This window comes from Bison bison, unplaced genomic scaffold, assembly GCF_000754665.1.
Source record: "Bison bison bison isolate TAMUID 2011002044 unplaced genomic scaffold, Bison_UMD1.0 scf7180017864248, whole genome shotgun sequence".
Lineage (NCBI taxonomy): Eukaryota > Metazoa > Chordata > Mammalia > Artiodactyla > Bovidae > Bison > Bison bison.
In genome coordinates this window covers 277,928-298,211 of record NW_011494820.1, presented here as the reverse complement: position 1 = coordinate 298,211, position 20,284 = coordinate 277,928, and the positions used below count along the sequence as shown (strand labels likewise).

The following is a 20,284-nucleotide window of genomic DNA, read 5'->3' as shown; positions in this document are numbered from 1 at the left end:
CACAGAGTCCAAAAGACTGTTCTACACATCAGTGTCTCTTTTGCTGTCTCGTATACAGGGTTATTGTTACCATCATTCTAAATTCCATATATATGTGTTAGTGTACTGTATTGGTGTTTTTCTTTCTGGCTTACTTCACTCTGTATAATAGGCTCCAGTTTCATCCACCTCATTAGAACTGATGCAAATGTATTCTTTTTAATGGCTGAGTAATACTCCATTGTGTATATGTACCACAGCTTTCTTATCCATTCATCTGCTGATGGACATCTAGGTTGCTTCCATGTCCTGGCTATTATAAACAGCGCTGCGATGAACATTGGGGTACACGTGTCTCTTTCCCTTCTGGTTTCCTCAGTGTGTATGCCCAGCAGTGGGATTGCTGGGTCATAAGGCAGTTCTAATTCCAGTTTTTTAAGGAATCTCCACACCGTTCTCCATAGTGGCACCATGACCAAGTGGACTTTATCCCAGGGATGCAAGGATTCTTCAATATCTGCAAATCAATCAATGTAATACACCACATTAACAAATTGAAAAATAAAAACCATATGATTATCTCAGTAGATGCAGAGAAAGCCTTTGACAAAATTCAACATCCATTTATGATAAAAACTCTCCAGAAAGCAGGAATAGAAGGAACATACCTCAACATAATAAAAGTTATCTTACTTTAGAAAGAGGATCAGCATTTCTTTTGCTAGGGATAAAGGAAACAACTAAGAATTTTGGTCTGTCCTGGTACTGCACGGACTCAAAAGGCTGCATTGCAGTTTTGATCAGGGTCGTCTGCCTCTGGTTGGCTTCTAGTCCTGGGCATCCTCCAAGGATTCCTGCAGAGACTTGGGGCAGGGGTGAGGGTCTCTTTCGAAGCAGAGGCTCAACCCTATCTTTGTCTCTCTGTTAATGCAAGGTGCTAACATGTCTGCTGTACTTTTCAGAGATCTCCTGCTTAGCTTCATAGCCCCCTGGGTCACGCAGCTGGGGAAATCATCAAACATCTTGGGGGAAATGTGACTGAGTGTGGGGCTCAATTCCTCAAAGTCTCTTTTCCCTGGAGGCTTGCCTCCTCAATCTCTAACTTCGTCTCTCTGTTCACACCAGGTGTCCACAGCATGGTCAGTATTCCTGTTTCATAGTAGAGACCCTGTGCCTTTTATTCTCATGCCGTACCAAGGAGCAGCAATGTCCACAGGAGAAAATCGGATGCCCAGTGTGGTTCTAAAAGTGCAGTTCCCTTTTACCTTCCTCACTCATTCCATATCTTTCCCTTTAGGAGAGCCCTGGCTCTAGGTCTCATCTCTGTTATAATGACCTGCTCAGCTTTCTTCAAGGCTGCCTCCCTTCTATCATTCAGCCTTCACCTGAACATCACTCCTTAGCAAGGTTTGCTCTGACGGCCGTATCTAAACCACCAATCAGTCCCTTTTCTCTAGCGTATCACTTACTTCATCACAGCACTCAACTTAGCATTACATCATTGTCAGGTTTTTATGTTTGTTTGTCTTTCCTCAATAGAAAGTAGGATCTGTAGGAACAGAGGCTGTGTTGTACACATTTCCAGCTGTGTTGCAGCATTCCAAGCCACCACCATAGAGCCTGCAGATAACAGAGCCTTTATTGACGTTAGTCTCATCAGTGATTGATGAATAGGTGAATGACTGCATCTATAGCATCGAATCTCTGAGATCCTCTCTGTATTTATTTAAATTTAAGGGCATATGCACAGTTACTAAAATTGGTGATAGAAGCTGTTGGTAAGGATGTGGAGAACTGGAACTCCACACACTTATGTTGGCAGCATACATTGGTAAAACCGTTTTGGTAAACTGGAAATATCCGCGAAAGCCAAAAGCCGATGCTTCTGTGTTCCAACAGTTGTAGTGCTCTAAAAGGTACATGAAAGAATGTTCACAGCAGCTTCACACATCATATCGCCACATTGGAAGCAACCCAAATGAATCATAAGAGAAAAAGGAGAAAATAAATTGTGGTGCCTCCCCATACAACAGATCCTATACATCGGTATGAAAGAACAGGCTGCTGCCACGTGCATAGCATAGATAGATCTTACAGACATTATGTTGAGTGAAAGAAAACAGACCCAAAGGACATATAATGTTTAATTCCATTCATGTGAAATCACGGAGAAGGCAGTGGCACCCCACTCCAGTACTCTTGCCTGGAAAATCCCATGGACGGAGGAGCCTGGTAGGCTGCAGTCCATGGGGTCGCTAAGAGTCGGACACGACTGAGCGACTTCACTTTCACTTTTTACTTTCATGCATTGGAGAAGGAAATGGCAACCCACTCCAGTGTTCTTGCCTGGAGAATCCCAGGGATGGGGGAGCCTGGTGGGCTGCCGTCTATGGGGTCGCACAGAGTCGGGCACGACTGAAGTGACTTACCAGCAGCAGCAGCACCATGTGAAATCAAAGAAGAGATAAAAGTAGTTGATGGTGATAAAGGTCAAAAGGTGACTTTTGGGGAGTGGTCAGTAGTGAATGGGGAGCTGGATGTGTTTTGGTCACATGGGATAGATACACTCGATTGAGCTGTAAATGAATTCGTGTACTTTACATGTGTGTTATACTTTGAAAAATGTGGACTAGTTTGTGGGGAATATACCATATGCCTGGTTCTGGGGATACAAGAGCACACAATTCAGTCTGTCCACCAGAGGTGACTGTCATGTGGGAAGGACAATGAACTAGCTGTGACAGATGCTGGGATAACCTTGGCCACCTTCTCCCAGCCTTAGGAATTACTTTTGAGTTAGAACATGACTATAATACACGTGAGGTTCTGACATAGGAGACGTATCAGACTTGTTACCTGTGCACCCTTCCGGGCTTAGGGCATCACTGGCTCCAAGGAGAAACTTTCCTGAACTCTGAGGTTTCGGTTTCATAAGCTGGTTTGAGCTTCCCAGGTGGCGCTAGAGGAAAAGAATCTGCCTGCCCATGCAGGAGACACCAGAGATGTGTATTCTATCCCTGGGTCGGGAAGATCCCCTGGAATAGGATCCCATTTGTGTCTCTGACCTTGTGTATCCCTTTCTGTGCCCAGAGTCCTCTGCAGTGTTTATCAAGGGGCAGCCAATGCATAAGGAGGTAAAGGCCGTGGCGGGGGCGAGTGCCACACTGAGCTGCGAGGTGGCCCAGGCCCAGACGGAGGTGACGTGGTACAAGGATGGGAAGAAGCTGAGTTCGAGCTCGAAAGTGCATGTGGAGGCCAAGGGCTGCACCCGGCAGCTGGTGGTGCAGCAGGCGGGCAAGACAGACGCCGGGGAGTACAGCTGCGAGGCTGGGGGCCAGAAGGTCTCCTTCCACCTGGACGTCACAGGTCAGTTTGGAGGTAGTAAGTTAGCCTTATGTGGAGGTGATGGGATGGGCTCGCACCCCTGACAGACCCGATGATCTTTCCACTAGACTTCATCTCTTTTGGTCTCCTGTCCTCCCACCACCATTTTTACACCCAAGGCTGGGCAAAGGGAGCTGGATGGGAGGGTGTGAGCAGAGGGGAGAAAGGCGTCCTGTAAACCCAGAGTGGTATTTCCACACGGTGATGCATGGTCGTCAGTTCCCAGCATCTGCCCAGGGTCGTCTGGGTGTTCCTTGGTGTCTGGGCCTCTGGTTCTGTCTTGCATTTGGAGTCTGATGTAAACCAGATGTCTTTCAACTGTGGGTATGTGACTTTGCTCCTCTTGGCTGTCCTGACAGCTCCTAGATGCCCCACCCAGCAATCCATGTGGGTTCACACTAGGAGAGATGTTTGAATTTCGTTAAACCAGGACCAGGGGAAATTTTTGCTGCACAGGCTTGGACTTATCTCAAGAGCAAACTATAGATTACCAGAGTTTTAAGTGTTCTGGACACTCTTTCTTCCTTGCACACGGATATTGAAGTTAACTGTGTATCTGTAGGACTTCTGAGGTGGCTCAGTGCATAAAGAATCTGCCTGCAATGCAGGAGATGCAGGTTCTATCCCTGAGTCGGGAATACCTGCTGGGGGAGGGAATGGCAACCCACTCCAGTGTTCTTGCCTGGAGAATCCCATGGGCAGAGGAGCCCGGCAAGCTGCAGTCCATAGTTTTGCAAAGAGTCAGACATGGCTGAAGCGACTGAGCATGCATGCATGTGTATCTACATGTAACAAAATCTAGATCCATTTTTCTTGCAATGTGTGTGCAAAGTAAATAGAGCAGAGAATTGGTCAGTGTGTGCCTGAAGTATGCACATGTGAGGTCTGGGGAATTCTCTTTTCAAAGCAAATATTGATTTCCTTTTTTCTTCTATTAGAACATTCTATGTCAGAATTCCGCTTGGAGTCTGATTTTTAGATTTAGACTTGGAAAGGAATAGTTGCTTCTCCTATATCAGCATGTATGTATCTTTTAAAAATTGTATTTTAGGAGAATATAGCCATTTTTTTCATGGCAATCAATATGAAAGCTTATGAGAAATTGATTAGATTTTTAGGAAACTGTCTTAAGAGTGATACAAGAAACATTCAACTCAAATAGTCCTATAATCTTTTAAGTCATTAGAGCCTTATGCAGTGAAAAATCTGCATAGGAAATGATCTAATCCTGGTAGTTTACACTGGTAAATTATATGAAATACTTTGGAAAGATCCATGTTCGGGGAAATTTTTCTTGAGAATAGAAAAAAGACTACAGTCTCTGATTTGTTTCATGTAGATAGTGTAACATTGATACTGATATCTGACAAGGCAAGTAGTAAGAATTAAAATTACAGACCTATCTGTTGTGGATATCAAGGCTAAAATATGAAACAAAATACTATCAAAATAAATACAGCAGTATATTAAGAGGAAAATTGCAAATGCATTGTGATGAAAGCAAGAGCCAGAAATGCCAGGTTGTTGAAACACTAGAGACATCACAAATCAATCTGTATACGACACGCAGGACAAAGCGTTTGGTGAGGTTTGGCAATATAAATACAGAAGAAATGTTTAATAAAATTAGCATCAATTCATGCCATAAAATTCTTAACAAATTATAACGAAAACTGTTTTTTCTTAATTTGACAAGTGATGTTGTAGACAAGCAAGCTAATTGCACACAGAAAAGTGAAAGTTTGAAAGCTTTGCTTACGAGATGGGGAGCCAGACAAGGCAACCAGCTGTTACTGTTTTTATCTGACATTCTACAATACAGTTAGGACAAAAACAAAGCAACAGAGTGAACAAATAAAAGTGGAATTCATGGATAATACAATTTATCCAAAAGATAAATTATGATACCTAATAAGATAATTAAGAATGATAATTTTTGGAGGCTTTGTCAAGTGGATGAAGCCAATTAAAAAAAAAATCAACATGAAGTAGACACTTCTGTGTCTACCTGGTAGCAACAAACATCTAAAAATGAAATTTTAAAAGAGTTACAATAGCATAAAAAGAATCATTTTCTAATTCCAGGTCTAATAAAAAGTGGTAAGAGATGCTTGGGGAAGATTATTAAAATTTTTTTGAGAGAGAGATGGGAAGTTCTAAAGAGGTAGAAATCTGTGGAAGAATAAACAATTTTCAATACCAATTAAAATTCAAAAAATGTTTCTTTAGTGGGGATTTTGAAAATTGACAAGTTGCAAAGACCATGTACAGTCAATTCACTCTTGAGGACGAGCAAAAGGTGAGTCACTTGCTACGCCAAGTATCAACTGATATGAAGCTACAGTAATGAATAGATTAGGGTCTGGTTGAAAGGATCGATGACCAAAGGGCCAGAACGTGATCTCATACACAGACCTGTGCTTGAATGGATGACCACATTCCCCTTCTCCTCTTTAAAAAACGTGGACTAGCGAGAGGGGTAGAGACAGCATGGTTTTAATAAATGTTACTTGAACCATTTAACCATATAGAAAAAAGATTTCCTGATGGCTCAGAGGGTAAAATGTCTGCAATGCAGGAGACCCAGGTGCACTCCCTGGGTCGGGAAGATCCCCTGGAGAAGGAAAGGGCAACCCACTCCAGTACTGTTGCCTGGAAAATATCCCATAAATGGAGGAGCCTGGTAGGCTACAGTCCATGGGGTTGCAAAGAGTTGGACACGACTGAGCGACTTCACTTCACTTTCACAAACCACACACAGTCAGCTCCTGTTGAGTTAGAGACCATGGAATTAAAGGGAAAAATCATAGATGACAAGATAGATGGTTTTGATTAATTTAGGATAAAGGTGATTTCTTAGAATACAAACGCACTAACCATAATGAAAGAAATTTAACATACTTGAGTACGTTAAAACTAAACATGAAGATTCATCAGAAGACAGCATGAGTTAGTAAAAGGCATGCCACACAGATATGAAAGATGTTTAGAACACACATTCTTGTCAGTGCCTAGCATTTAAATGGAGAAGGCAATGGGCACCCCACTCCAGTACTCTTGCCTGGAGAATCACATGGATGGAGGGGCCTGGTGGGCTGCAGTCCATGGGGGTCGCTGAGGGTTGGACACGACTGAGCGACTTCACTTTCACTTTTCACTTTCATGCATTGGAGAAGGAAATGGCAACCCATTCCAGTGTTCTTGCCTGGAGAATCCCAGGGACGGGGGAGCCTGGTGGGCTGCCATCTATGGGATCGCACAGAGTCGGACACGACTGAAGTGACTTAGCAGCAGCAGCAGCATTTAAATACAAAAAAGTTCCTTAAAGTGAACAAACACATGAGTGACAGTCAATGCTACTGAAAATAGGGCAGAAACTTTGAACAACGACAACACAGAAGAGCAAACACTGATGAGCAAAACATCAGAAAAGGTTCTTGAGTTTGAGTCATCAGAAAAAATGTGTAAGACCAAGGAGGTAACACTCACTCCCACCAGTTTGCCAGCAGTGAGAACAGGTGAAGGTGGAGCCTCAGGTAATCTCATTTGTTGCAAACGAGAACATGGGCTGCACATTCCTGTGGAAAAGATTCTAGCCTTATACAGGAAGTCTTGGAATGTACATAGCATAACCCTACAATTCCCATCCTGTTGGTAAGCGGGCAGGAGATTTGAATAGTGTCACCAGAAAGAAGAAATGGCGAACCCAGTCCTAAGGGGAAGGTTGCTTAGCTTCTTCATTCCTCAGACAGTGACAAAGAAAGCAACAGGGAGGTGCAGAAGCTCCCCCAGGTTGCATCATTGACAATAGTAAGAGTAGGCAAGGGCGCAGAGCCTCAGCCATCTCCACGGACTGCAGCTGAAAAGTTCCTGCCTGCACTTCATGAAGAAGACTGTGAGTGTATCTAGAAAGTTGGGGGAATACTTGCCTTGTGACCCCACTGATGCCAGTCGTAGCAGATGAGGCTGATCCAAAGGCCACCACATCCTGAACCAGCTCGCAAGGACAGCTCACATGTAGGAGAATGCATAAATTATGTCACTTGTTGCTGAGAAAGTTTGGGGGACCTCTGCAGGGCACAAGACTGGTGCAGATCCCCGAGAAATCTCCAGCCCCATTTTCCCCTCCTCCTACTCCCAACTCCTCATCCCTAGTCTTTGCCCGGGGCTGCCGTCCTAACTGAGATGGTGTCTCTGACCCTGTGTATCCCCCTCTGTCCCCAGAGCCCTCGGTGGTGTTTGCCAAGGAGCAGCCGGCACGCAGTGAAGTGCAGGCCGTGGCAGGAACCAGTGCCACACTGAGCTGCGAGGTGGCCCAGGCCCAGACGGAGGTGATGTGGTACAAGGACGGCAAGAAGCTGAGTTCCAGCTCGAAAGTGCGTGTGGAAGCCAAGGGCTGCACCAGGCGGCTGGTGGTGCAGCAGGCGGGCAAGGCGGACGCCGGGGAATACAGCTGCGAGGCCGGGGGCCAGAAGGTCTCCTTCCACCTGGACGTCACAGGTCAGTCCTGGAGGAGGACGCTGAGCTAGCCTGTGTGCAGGTGATGAGGGGACCCGCTTCCAGCCTCACCAGACTTGTGTGCCTGTGACCTTCAATTCTTCAAGCCTCCCTGTCTTCCATGTCCTGCACGGATACCCATGTGGGCCTGGGGGGGATGATTGGGAAGGGTGTGCCTGGAGAAGTGGGGCTGTGTTTTTCCACTTGTTTGCATTCAGTAAGGCTCGGTCGCAGTGTCTTAGCATATGCCCTGAACCTTCCTGTTGTTCCTAGTGTCGAGACCCCAACTCTCCATGATAATTTGGGACTGATGTAGACCTAGAGATATGTGACTTTCCTCCCATCATATGTCTTTCTTGACAGCCACCACATGCCCTAATCTGATACCTCATATAGGTTCTTGGTTTGCCTGAGGTGATACAATTTCATTGTTCCCGGATTAGGGGAGATATTGGTCACACAGTCCTACTTGAAATTCTTCAGGAGTGAGCATTCGATGATCAATTTTTAAGTTTCTGGGTGGTCCTTCCTTCCTTTTCCCGGATATAGAGGCCCAGTTGCCTGTAGGTACCAAGAAATTGGTCCATGTTTTCTTGTCATCCTTGCAAAGAGAAGAAAGGAAGGATTGGTGGAGAGTTACCGGTGCCATTTAGGGTGGTCTTCTTATATCAGATGTGATTTTGCATTTGTCTGCAAATGATTCGGACGTTCTGAGTCAGTATTCCCCTTGGCATTACATTGATGAATTTAGGAATGGAAAGGAAAAATTTGCTTCTGCTACATTAGTAGGCTTTGCTAATGAGGAGTTACTGTCCTAGCAGCCTCTGACCAGCAAAGCAGTCTTTTATTTCATTCCATTTTCCTAATGGTGTTTTGCTGAAAGTTTTAGTTTTTGTTTCAGGTTTTAAGGATTCGTTAACAAAAGAAACCACTTGTTGTACACACATACACAATTTCGATATTTAATAGAGAATTATCTATTTTACTTTCAATAAGAAGTGAAGTCGCTCAGTCGTGTCTGACTCTTTGAGACACAATGGTTCCTCCACCTGTGGGATTTTCTAGGCAAGAGTACTGGAGTGGGTTGCCATTTCCTTCTCCAGGGGATCTTCCCAACACAGATTGAACCTGGATCTCCCGCACTGCAGGCAGACTCTTTACCATCTGAGTCACCAGGAAAGCTCAATAAACAACTTTCAATAAACAACCATTACAAGAAAAGAGAAATAGAACAGTAGAGGAGGGTAACAGTACATACATCACCAAACTGTGTTTTTACTGACATCCAGATTCAAACAGTGCTAGGAAGTCCCATTTAACAGCGCTCTGGAGTCTCAGTTGGGAACATGTCTCAGGCAGCTCATCTGCTCCATGGGTGAGGCTTCAGATTACAGTTTGGGGGTTCCCGTTTATAATGCCTGACTGCAAAGGAGTAAATTGCAGGTTTGGTTTTATGTTAACTGTGTTTTACAAAGCTGTTTGTTTTGCAAGGCTTGGAAGGTTGTTAAGCCTCAGGTATGGTTGGCCAGACACCCTCCAGGGCTCAAGAATCCCCTCAATCTGCCCTCTCTCTTATCTATGGTGCTGCTGGGCTTGCACTCACATCTGGCACATAGTCAGGCCTATGTCTGGGCAGGTCAGAAGCAAGGTCAGAGGTCTACTTTGCTTTCTTGTCTTTGAAGCCTGAACTAAATTACTTTCATTTAATTTCCCTAACAGATGGTCAGTGAGTATCCCTGCTTCATGGCTGAAACATAAGGCTGTCTAAGAATTGGAAGAGAGCCTTCATGCCGAATAGGGGTGGGCTGCCATCCTCCATTGACTTGTAGGTCCGAACATCTAACACTTTGTGACCATGCCAGATAGGAGGATTTATGGGTGTGTGTATATACCCCAGATCCCACCATGCATCCTTGGAAGATGTGGTTTTCAGAGTATGTTAGAGTATTCTAAGGTAAAACCATTGAGAAGTTGTGAAATGTGGCTAAATCCTAGTAAACTATGAAAATAGGCGCAAGAAGATAGAGAAGAGTTGAAGAGTTGCATGGCTTGTCAATCAGTGGGACCAATACTGATAAGTTTTCTCAGCCCCATAGTTCTCTGGTAAACTATACAAAATGGGAAAAGTATTCTTTCATGCTTGTGGGTTTGGTCCTAGAGAGAGATAAAGGAGATATACTCTATAACTCTCTCTGTGAACATAACATCAGTACCAAAATCACACAAGAAAGGCAGGAAGAATGGAATTTGAGACCAGTGTGCTATGAGTAACAAGGCCAAAATTGTAAATTAAATGTTAGCAGAAGGAATTCAGCAATGTATCCAAGGGTTAGAGATCGCTGATGGAAGTCCAAGTCCAGGATTGCACTTTGGAGTTAACCTTGACAACATTAATAGATAGAAAGCTTGACTTTAAGAGATTGAATGCAGAAAGACGTGATCGTCTCCATGAGTACAGAGTCAGTCTTGGGAGATTGTTCCTGTCTAAGAATTTGTCCATCTCTTCCAAGCTGTTCATTTTATTGGTATACAGTTGCTTATAGTAGTCCCTTATGATCCTTTGCATTTCTGTGGTGTCTGATGTAACTTCTTCATTTTCATTCTGATTTTATTGATGAGTTATCTCCCTTTTTTTCCTTGATGAATTTGGCTAAAGGTTTATCAATTTTCTTTATCTTTTCAAAGAACTAGCCTTTAGTTTCATTGATCTTTGCCATAATTTTCTTTGTCTCTTTTTCATTTATTTCTACTCTAATCTTTAGGATTGATTTCTTCTTTACTAAATTTAGATTTTGTTTGTTCTTCTTTCTCTAATTGTTTTAGGTATAGGGTTAGGTTGTTTATTTGAGATTTTTCTTGTTTCTTGAGGTAATATTGTATTGCTATAAACTTCCCTCTTAGAACTGCTTTTGCTGCACGCTTTAGGTTTTGGGTCATTGTGCTTTCATTTTCATTTGTCTCTAGATATTTTTCGATTTCCTCTTTGATCTCTTTACTGATTCATTGGCTGTTCAGTAGCATATTGTTTAGCCTCCGTGTATTTGTATTTTTTATAGTTTTTTTTCCCTTGTAGTTTATTTCTAATCTCATAGCATCGCTATTGGAAAAGGTGCTTTCAGTTTTGAAATGCTTTCATTGAAAAGATTATTTCCGTTTTCTTAAATTCCCAAAGCTCATCTTGTGCCCCAGCATGTGGTCAATCCTGGAGAAAGTTCTGAGTGCACTTGAGAAGAATGTGTAGTTTGAGAAGAATGTGTAGCTGTATTGCTATGCAGCTTTTGGATGAAATGCTCTGTAAATATCAGTTAAGTCCGTGTGGTCTAACGTGTGATTTAAGGCCCGTGATTCCTATTAATTTTCTGCCTGGATGATCTGCCTATTGACAAAAGAGGTGTCTTAAGTCCCCCACTATTATTATGTTACTGTTGATTTCTCCCTTTATGGTTGTTAGTATTTGCCTTATATATTGATGTGCTCCTATGTTGGATGCATATATATGTACAATTGTTATATCTTCTTTTTAGATTGATCCTTTGATCACTAGATTAGATGAGATGGTTGGATGGCATCACTGACTTGATGGACATGAGTTTGAGTAAGCTCCGGGAGTTGGTGATGGACAGGGAAGCCTGGTGTGCTGCAGTCCATGGGGTTGCAAAGAGTCAAACACGACTGAGTGACTGAACTGAACTTTAATCATTATATAGTTCCTTCTTTATCTCTTATAACAGTCTTTGTTTTATTGTTTTATTTTTTATTTTTTTTTGCTTTTTAATACCACTTTATTCCAACCTGAGCACCTCAATATAAAACTAAACACTGGTGAACTGTTCTCCTTACTAATTCTGAATTACTGTAAGTGTACAAGTTCCGCTAGCAGTTCAACGCTTAAATAGATTAAATCATCTCTGACACAGGGTAGATTTCATATAATGAAAATGCCTAAAACAGTTAGTGCAATATACTGATCAAAATAAAATGAACTTTGGAAAACAAGGCTGCAAGATTGCTACTAACATATCCAATACTTATGTTACAAATTACTGGTACATTTTTTATAATGGTTCTAGCCAGGTAGGAACAATTGAAGCCCCTTCCTTTCAAAGGGGGAGAAAAGGAAAAAATTAGCTGTTTTAGTAACTGTACATTTTGTATACTTTTAAGCAACTCTTAAATATTACCGAAAAGTAATAAACATACATGGAGACTACAATGCAGGACCCTATTTACAGCGCAGCTGAAGAGCGGATTTAAAATAATCAAGCTTGAATGTACATAATTGTTAGTGCACTGACTATACTTATGTCCAAAGGGCACAAAGGCCCCTCCCTACACCCAAACAAGACCTATGTGATGGCCAGCAGTGATTACACAGAAATCACAGACACCTGGTTTGTTTCCTTTTTGCTGAAGAACTCACATGTTTGAAGGGAACACTATCCTTTAAGATGCACTTTATTCCATTTTAAAAACAACAGGATCAGCTGTAATTTAGATGCCACTAACGTTCATCTTTTCCCACTGAAGATGTGGGACTGTTTCCTTGTGGCGAATTTGTTAAAATGTGGAATGTATACTTTAAATAAGGACACTAAGAGAAATTACAGGTTGCCTGGATATGGCAGCTAAGCATAAATATCTTTAGAACCTCCTTCCAGAGCAGAAGTTTTTTCTGAAAAGCCCAAATGAGTAAGTTCCAAATTTTTTTCACAGAACTGGCTGGTTCACTGTGGGTTCAGAGTCATTTGTCTACATCCCTGGAGAAGAGCAGTGAGCCCCGCTAACTTTCCAAGGAGACAGCCATGCACACAGCTCCCCGCCACCACTGCCGAGACACATTCAGAGGGCCGCACGCATGCCACTAAAGATTAGGGTCAAAACACTGAAAATAATTCTGTATTAGAAACTTGACTATTGTTAAGTCTCTTCTTTTTGGAAGTCATACTGGGCTGGTTAAATGCTCCAATTCCACTCTTATTAACAATTAGGAAGCAGAAGAACATTCCGGGAGTTTACGCTGGAGGGTTAGTTACTACAGCACTGACTCCTGGTGGGCTGTGTGGGCTCGGTGAGGTCTACTCCTCTTCCTCTGGTAGAATTTGCTCCTGGATTCTGTGGTTCGTTCTTTGGCAACTTTTTAGCTATTGCCATGAATATTTCATTTACATTCATTGATGTTTTAGCTGATGTCTCCATAAATAATAAACTGTTATCATCCGCATAGGACTGTGCCTCCTGAAAGTCGACAGCTCTTTTATTTGCCAGATCGGCCTTGTTTCCTGATAAAGCTATTACAATGTTAGGACTGGCTTGCCTCTGAAGCTCTTTAACCCAGTTTTTGGCTCTGGCAAAGGACTCCTCGTTCGTGATGTCGTACACGACTATGGCGGCCTGGGTGCCTCTGTAGTACATGGGCGCCAGGCTGTGGTACCGCTCTTGGCCAGCCGTATCCCATATTTCAAATTTTACTGTCGTGTCATCAAGACATACCGTTTGAGTTAGAAAAGCAGCCCCAGTGGTACTCTCTTGAAATTCATGAAACTGGCCCTTCACAAAACGAAGCACAAGGCTTGATTTGCCAACAGCAGACTCTCCCAGAAATACTAGTTTGAACTGGCATATTTTATTTCCAGTATTTGGCCCGTTGGGTCTTGTTGCTCCTCGATTAGCCATGTCCAAATTTGAAAGAAGTCCCTAATTTCAGTTTCTTAAATGAACTTCCAGGACGCAAGGTGTCAATTCTTTTCTTTCTGGAGGTAAAGAAACCTGGGCTCGCAGCGCGCGGACCTGTGGCGCTGAAGCTCCGGCTGCAGGTTCCAGACGCAGCCCAGGCAGGGCCTGAAGCAGCGGCAGCGGCGGCGGCGGCGCGTCCTCCAGTTGCTCCGCTCCCCTCAGACTCAGTCTTTGTTTTAAAATCTGTTTTGTCTGAGCATTACCACTCCAGCTTTGTTATGATTTCCGTTTGCATGGAATATCTTTTTCCATCCCCTCACTTTCAGTCTGAGGTGGGTCTCTTGACAGCATATACACGGTCTTGTTTCTGTATCCACTCAGCCAGTCTATGTCTTTTGGCTGATGCATTTATTCCATTTACATTTAAGGCGTTTATCAATATGTATGCTCCTGTTACCATATTCTTAATTGTTTTTATTTGTTTTGTAGGTCTTTTCCTTCTTTTGCATTTCCTGCCTAGAGAAGTTCCTTTAGCATTTACTATAAGGCTGATTTGGTGGTGCTGAATTCTCTTAACTTTTTCTTGACTGTAAAGCTTTTGATTTCTCCATGAAATCAGAAGTAGAGCCTCGCTGTGTAGAGTATTTTTGGTTATAGTTTCTTCTCTTCCATCACGTTAAGAATATTGTGCTTCTGCTGTCTACCCTCTGGTGGATGAGGCTAAGAGGCTTGTGCAAACTTCCTGATGGTAGAGACTGACGGTGGGTAGAATTGGGTCTTGCTCTGGTTTGCAGGGCAGCGTTCAGTAACTTCAGTCTGCTTGTTTGCTGATGGGTGGGTCTGCACTCCCTGTTAGTTTTTTGACCTGAGATGATTCTTGCCTGGTATCCACGGGCTCTAGGGTAGGGCTAATGGCAAAGACCTCCAGGAGGGCTCACGCCTACAGATACTTCCTTGGAGAGCTGCTGTCAGTACTGTTATCTCTGTGATGAACCACTGCCAACCCACACCTCTGCAGGGGACCCTCTAATGCTAGCAGGCAGGTCTGGTTCAGTCTCCTGTGGGGTCACTGCTCCTTTCCCCCCGGGTTCTGATGTGCCCAGGATTTTGTGTGTGCCCTCCAGGAGTGGGGCTTCTGTTTCCCCAGGGCCTGTGGAAATCTGCAGTCACATCCTTCAGGTTAGATTTCCTGGGGATTACTAGTCTCTTTGGCAGATCCCAAGGGTGGGAAGCCTGATGTGGGGCTCAGCACCTTCACAACAGTGGGAGAACCTCTGTGGTATAATTGTTTTCTAGACCGTGGGTTGCCCTCCTGGTGGGTATGGGATTTTCTTTTATCATGACTGTACCCCTCCTGCCATCTTGTTGTGGCTTCTCCTTTGTCTTTGGACTTGGGGTATCTTTATTGGTGGGTTCAAGCCTAGTCCTGCTGATGGTTGTTCAACAGTTAGTTGTGATTTTGGTACTCTTCCGGGAGGAGGTGAGTGCACATCCACTCTGCTATTTTGACCTAATCTCCATGAGTACAAATCAAATGGTTGATTAAACTTGAATGTTATACACTAAGAAAAAAATGTTGATAATACTGATCACCAGTTCCTGCCATAAAATTCTTAGCTTCCCTGGTGGCTCAGAGGTTAAAGCCTCTGCCTGTAATGCCGGAGACCTGGGTTCAATCCCTGGGTTGGGAAGATCCCTGGATAAGGAAATGGTAACCCACTCCAGTATTCTTGCCTGGAGAATCCCATGGATGGAGAAGCCTGGTAGGCTACAGTCCACGGGGTTGCAGAGTCGGACACGACTGAGCGACTTCACTTCACTTTCACATACCACATATAGTCAGCTTTTAAAAATTAACATTATATAATTCATTCAACAACAACAAAAACAGCAAGGTGTGTCTGGACATATTTGATGTGAGAGACGATAAATGTAGGGCTTTCCAACCACTGAGTTGAGTAACGAGGAAATAAAATCAACAGCAAACAGTTCTGAAAAACTCAAAATGAAATTTGCTGATGACGTGATGATCAACTCAGACAATCTCAGAGATAAATTATTAGACTGTGTATAATTTTAGAGTAGAATTAGTATGTAAAAAATTAATATGCAGAAAACATTTCTACATACAAGTCCTGGCAAAGAATGCTTGGCAAGTAAAATTTGTGTGAAAGAGAGTAGTATAATTGTATCGTGAGTCTGATTTCAGGTCTGATAGAAGTTGCTAAGAGGATGTGTGTGGGGAAATTATTCAAGATTCTTGAGAGGCAGAGGTTGAAATAGATGGGTAGAAGTCTGAGGGAGAAATCAAAAATTATTATTAAAAATCAAGATGGAACAAAATATGTTTCTAATTGTCAGACGAAAGAATAGCAGGCAGATTCCAATGGTATGGTACAGTCAATATGCTGTTTTCTCAAAGAATATTCAGAGGGAGCATTTACTGGTACCCAATGTTAGAAAATTATCATAAGGCTGCAGTTTTCAAGATAAGGGGATGCCAGTGCAGAGGAGCAGAATAGTGAGCTCAGAAACAGTTCCTTGCATGAATGGATTCCTGCACCAGCCATCCACCTTCTCGACCTTCCACATGTTCCATTTGCTACTCTGTTGTCTATCAGAGAAGTTGAGAAAGGATATGGTCTTCAAATATTGTGGTTGCATCACTGAAAACTATACAGAAAACTTAAATTGTAATAGCAATTCACACCACACACAAAAGTAAACTTGTAGTAAATTAGAAACCTCAGCATAAAAGGTAAAACCCCCAAAACCCTGATGATGATGATATTTTTAAAGATGATGATATTTTTAAATATTTTTAAAGATGATGATAAAGATGATATTTTTAAAGATTTAAGGTAAGGAAAGATTTCTTAAATAGAACACAGTGCTCTACAATGAAAGAGATGAGAAGATGTGAAAACTATTGAAAAGGTGTGATTTATCAGAGGAATCGATCGAAGAGTAAAAATGGTAGTCACATAGTTGTAAAGATCCTTAAATCCTATGTCATTCTCTGGTGTTTCAATGGATAAAGAACGGCCACAGGTGAAGCAAGAAAAGAGAGAGCCTACTATCGGTAGTTGTGAAAAGCTTTGAATAGTGTTGCTAGGAAGGAGAACACAGTCACAGTGAGTGAACCCAGTGCTAAGGGAAAAGGAGTTCAGCTTCCTCAGTTCTCATGCAGTGTAAAAAGAGCCACGAGGAGGTGTAAGCACTCCCAGCAGATTGCCATCAGCTGACAACAGTAAGAACAGGAAGGGATGCTGAACCAACTCCATGGACTGCAGGCGAAAAGTCCCTGCATAATAGTGGGGAGAAGACTGTGGGTCCATCTAGGAAGGTTAGGGAACAGTTGCCTCATGACCCTGCTGATGCCAGGAGCAGGGGATCTTTTGCAATGGCACCCCCTGGACCACATCAAAAGGACCCATGGGAGAATGCTTAAATTGTAAGTCTTTTGGTGAGAAACTCATGGGTCCTCTTGAGGGCACAGGGCTGGAGCCAAGTCAGCAGAAGTCTCCAGCCCCATTGCCCCTTCTCATCACCCCACACCCCTACCTCCCATTCAGGTCTTCTTTGCCCGGGGCTGCCGTCCTGACTGAGATGGGGTCTCTGACCCTGTGTATCCCTCTGTCCCCAGAGCCCTCGGTGGTGTTCGCCAAGGAGCAGCTGGCACGCAGTGAAGTGCAGGCCGTGGCGGGAACCAGTGCCACACTGAGCTGCGAGGTGGCCCAGGCCCAGACGGAGGTGACGTGGTACAAGGACGGGAAGAAGCTGAGTTCCAGCTCAAAAGTGCGTGTGGAGGCCACGGGCCGCGGGCGGCGGCTGGTGGTGCAGCAGGCGGGCAAGGCAGACGCCGGGGAGTATAGCTGCGAGGCCGGGGGCCAGAAGGTCTCCTTCCGCCTGGACGTCACAGGTCAGTCCTGGAGGAGGACGCTGAGTTAGTCTCTGTGCAAGTGATGAGGGCACTGGCTTCCAGCCTCACCAGATGTGTGTGCGCTTGCCTGGTGCTTTTATCTCTTCATACCTCCCTGTCTCCCATGCCCCACCTGGACACCTGTCTGGGCTCAGGGGTGGGTGGATGGAGAGGAGGGTGGGGGTTGAAAGAAGAGGGGTTGTTTCTGTCTACCTGTTTCCAGGCAGTGGGGCTCAGTCACACGGTCTTAGCATCTGCCCAGAACGATCCTGTTGTTCCTGGTATCGGGACCCTGACTCTCCCTAGGCTTGGGGCTGAAGTAGATGTGGGGATGTGTGACTTTCTTCTCATTGGATGTCTTTTCTGACAGCCACCACTTGCCCTCACCCAGGACCTTGTGTAGATTCTTGTTTGGTCTGAGCTGTTTCAATTTGATGAATCCCAGAGTCATCAAAAATTCATCATTTTTTGGGGGGGGGGGTGGTGGAAATATTGGCCACATGATCTTGGAATTATCTCAGGAGTGAACTTTGAATGATCAAATATTAGGTTTCTGGGAGGCCTTTCCTTCCTTTTGCTGGATGTGGAGGCTCTTATTGGCTGTAGGTAGCAAGAAATTGGCCCATGTTTTCTTGTCACGTCCTTGAAAAGGGAATTAGAAAGGGTGATGTGTATAGTCACCAGTAGTATTCAGGGTGATCATCGTAGATAAAATATGGTTTTTCCACTGGCTTCAGAAAGTTGGATGACCCAGGTCAGTATTCCCTTGGTGTTACTGATGGGTTTAGGAATGGAAAGCATAAAGGCACTCTTACTGCTCGTGAGGAGTCACTGTCCTCGCAGCCTCTGACTGGCAAAGCAGTCTTTATTTATTTATTTTACTTTTTAAACGTTTTTTCCCCTCCAGTTTTATTTTTGTTCCATTTTCCAAATCGTCAGTGAGCGTGCGTTTCTTGTGGCTACAACATGGGCCAGTCTAAGAAATCAGGTTATTCTTCTTCTGGAAAAAATGTCTTCATGGGAAATAGAGATGGGCTGCGATCCCACACTGACTCCTAGGTGCCAGCACACACCAGTTTGGGACCATGCCAGTGCAAAGTTTGTATATTCGCGGATTTGTACAGATACTTGTGATCTCACATGGTTAGTTGTTTTCAGAAAATGTCAGTGACTATTCTAAGATAAAAGTATTGGAATATTGTAAAATGTGGCTAGATCCCAGGAAACTTTGTGGAAGTGGACAAAAGAAGATCGAGAAAAGTCAAAGAGTTGTATAACTTGTCAGTCATTAAGACCGACAATGAACAGTCTTCTCAGCCCATAGTTCTCTGGTACACTGTAAATAATTACCTGGAAAACTGTTACTCCGTTCTTGTGAAGATGGTCCTAGAAGGGAAAAAGAAAGTACTCTCTTCATGGACAAGAAAGCAACTCTCTTCATTTACAGGACATAACATCAATGAAAATCACACAGCGAAAGAAGAGAGAATGAAATTTCTGACCAGTATACTGTGACTATTCTGGCCCAAATCATAAATTAAATGTCATCAAAATGGATTCAGTAGTGAATCTGAGGGTAGAGATCAGCGATCCTAGTCCAGGGTTGCATTTTGGGTTTAACTTTGGCCATGGTAATAGACAGAAAGCTTGACATTAAGAGATTGAATGAAAAAAGATGTCATCATTTCCATGAATACAGAATCAAGTGGTTGATTCAATTGGAGAGATAAAACGTTTGATAATATTGAACAAATAAATTCCTGCTTTAAAGTTCTTAGTGAGCTATGTAAAAGTGCTCTTTTTTTAATGTTGAAAACTTCCTACAAAACGACAACAGCGACAGCAACATCCCCCTTAGGACATCCCGGGAGAGCTTTGGAGTGAGGGATGGAACGCTTAGGCCACTCTAACCGCCGAGTTCAGGAAGGAGGGGAATAAACTCACTGGCAAACAGTTTTCAAAAATCAAAATCAAGGTGGAATTTGCTGATGACGTGATAATCAGCTCAGATAATCTCATTGATAAATTATTAGATTATGTATGATTCTTGAGTAGGATTAGTGTGTAAAAAAGTCAATATGCAGAAAACATGTCTACATCTGAGTCCTGGCAAGGAATGCTTGGAATAAGAAATTTGTGTGAAAGAGTTAGACTAACACAGTTGTACCACATTTCTATTTTTGGGTCTGATAAAAGTTAGTAAGAGGCAGTATCTGGGGAAATTACGTAAGATTCTTGAGAGACGGGATAGCAAGAATTGGATAGAAATCCGAGGGGAAAAATCAAAGATGTTTATTAACAATTAAAATCAAACCAAATGTGTTTTTAGGCTGTTCTCAAGGAAGAATAACAGGCATATTGCAAAGGCACTGTCCAGCCAATGCTTTGTTTTCTTGAAGAAATGCACAGTTGAGCATTTACTGTACCTAATGTCAGGGATTACCATAAGGCTGCAGTTTTAAAGATCGGGGATCCCAGTACAGGAATAGTTACCACATCAGAGGAACAGAACAGTGAGCTCAGAAAGAGCTCCTCACGAACGGACTCCTGTGCCACCCCTCCCTACGCCTGTGTCTTCCGTTGGTTACCGTGTTGTCTATAGGAGAGGTCGAGAAGGATGTTGTGTTAGTAAATGGTGCTTGGACCACTGAATCATATGGAAAATTAAATTATACTAGCAGTTCACATAACACACAAAGGTCAACTCATAGTGAGTTAGAAACCTTAGTGTAAAAGGTAAAAGCCCCCAAACCCTCAGATGATAACATGGTCTTCTTTGAAGACTTCGGGTAAGGAGAGATTTCTTAAATAGAACACAAATGATCTACG

The 20,284-nt window shown here is 43.3% G+C and overlaps 1 protein-coding gene and 1 pseudogene across 2 annotated transcripts in view; one reads left to right on the top strand and one right to left on the bottom strand.

The window, feature by feature from the left end:
- The window catches only part of OBSCN (obscurin, cytoskeletal calmodulin and titin-interacting RhoGEF), a 225,824-nt gene that overhangs the window by 30,414 nt on the left and 175,126 nt on the right, over positions 1-20,284 (top strand). Inside the window, exons 9-11 of the mRNA XM_010847289.1 lie at positions 3,070-3,345; positions 7,588-7,863; positions 17,180-17,455. Coding sequence (XP_010845591.1) covers positions 3,070-3,345; positions 7,588-7,863; positions 17,180-17,455 — 828 coding nt within the window. The remainder of the gene's footprint in view (positions 1-3,069; positions 3,346-7,587; positions 7,864-17,179; positions 17,456-20,284) is intronic.
- LOC104993829 lies at positions 11,618-13,897 on the bottom strand (annotated as a pseudogene). Its single transcript, XR_825882.1, has one exon. The product of XR_825882.1 is annotated as a ras-related protein Rab-5A pseudogene (transcript).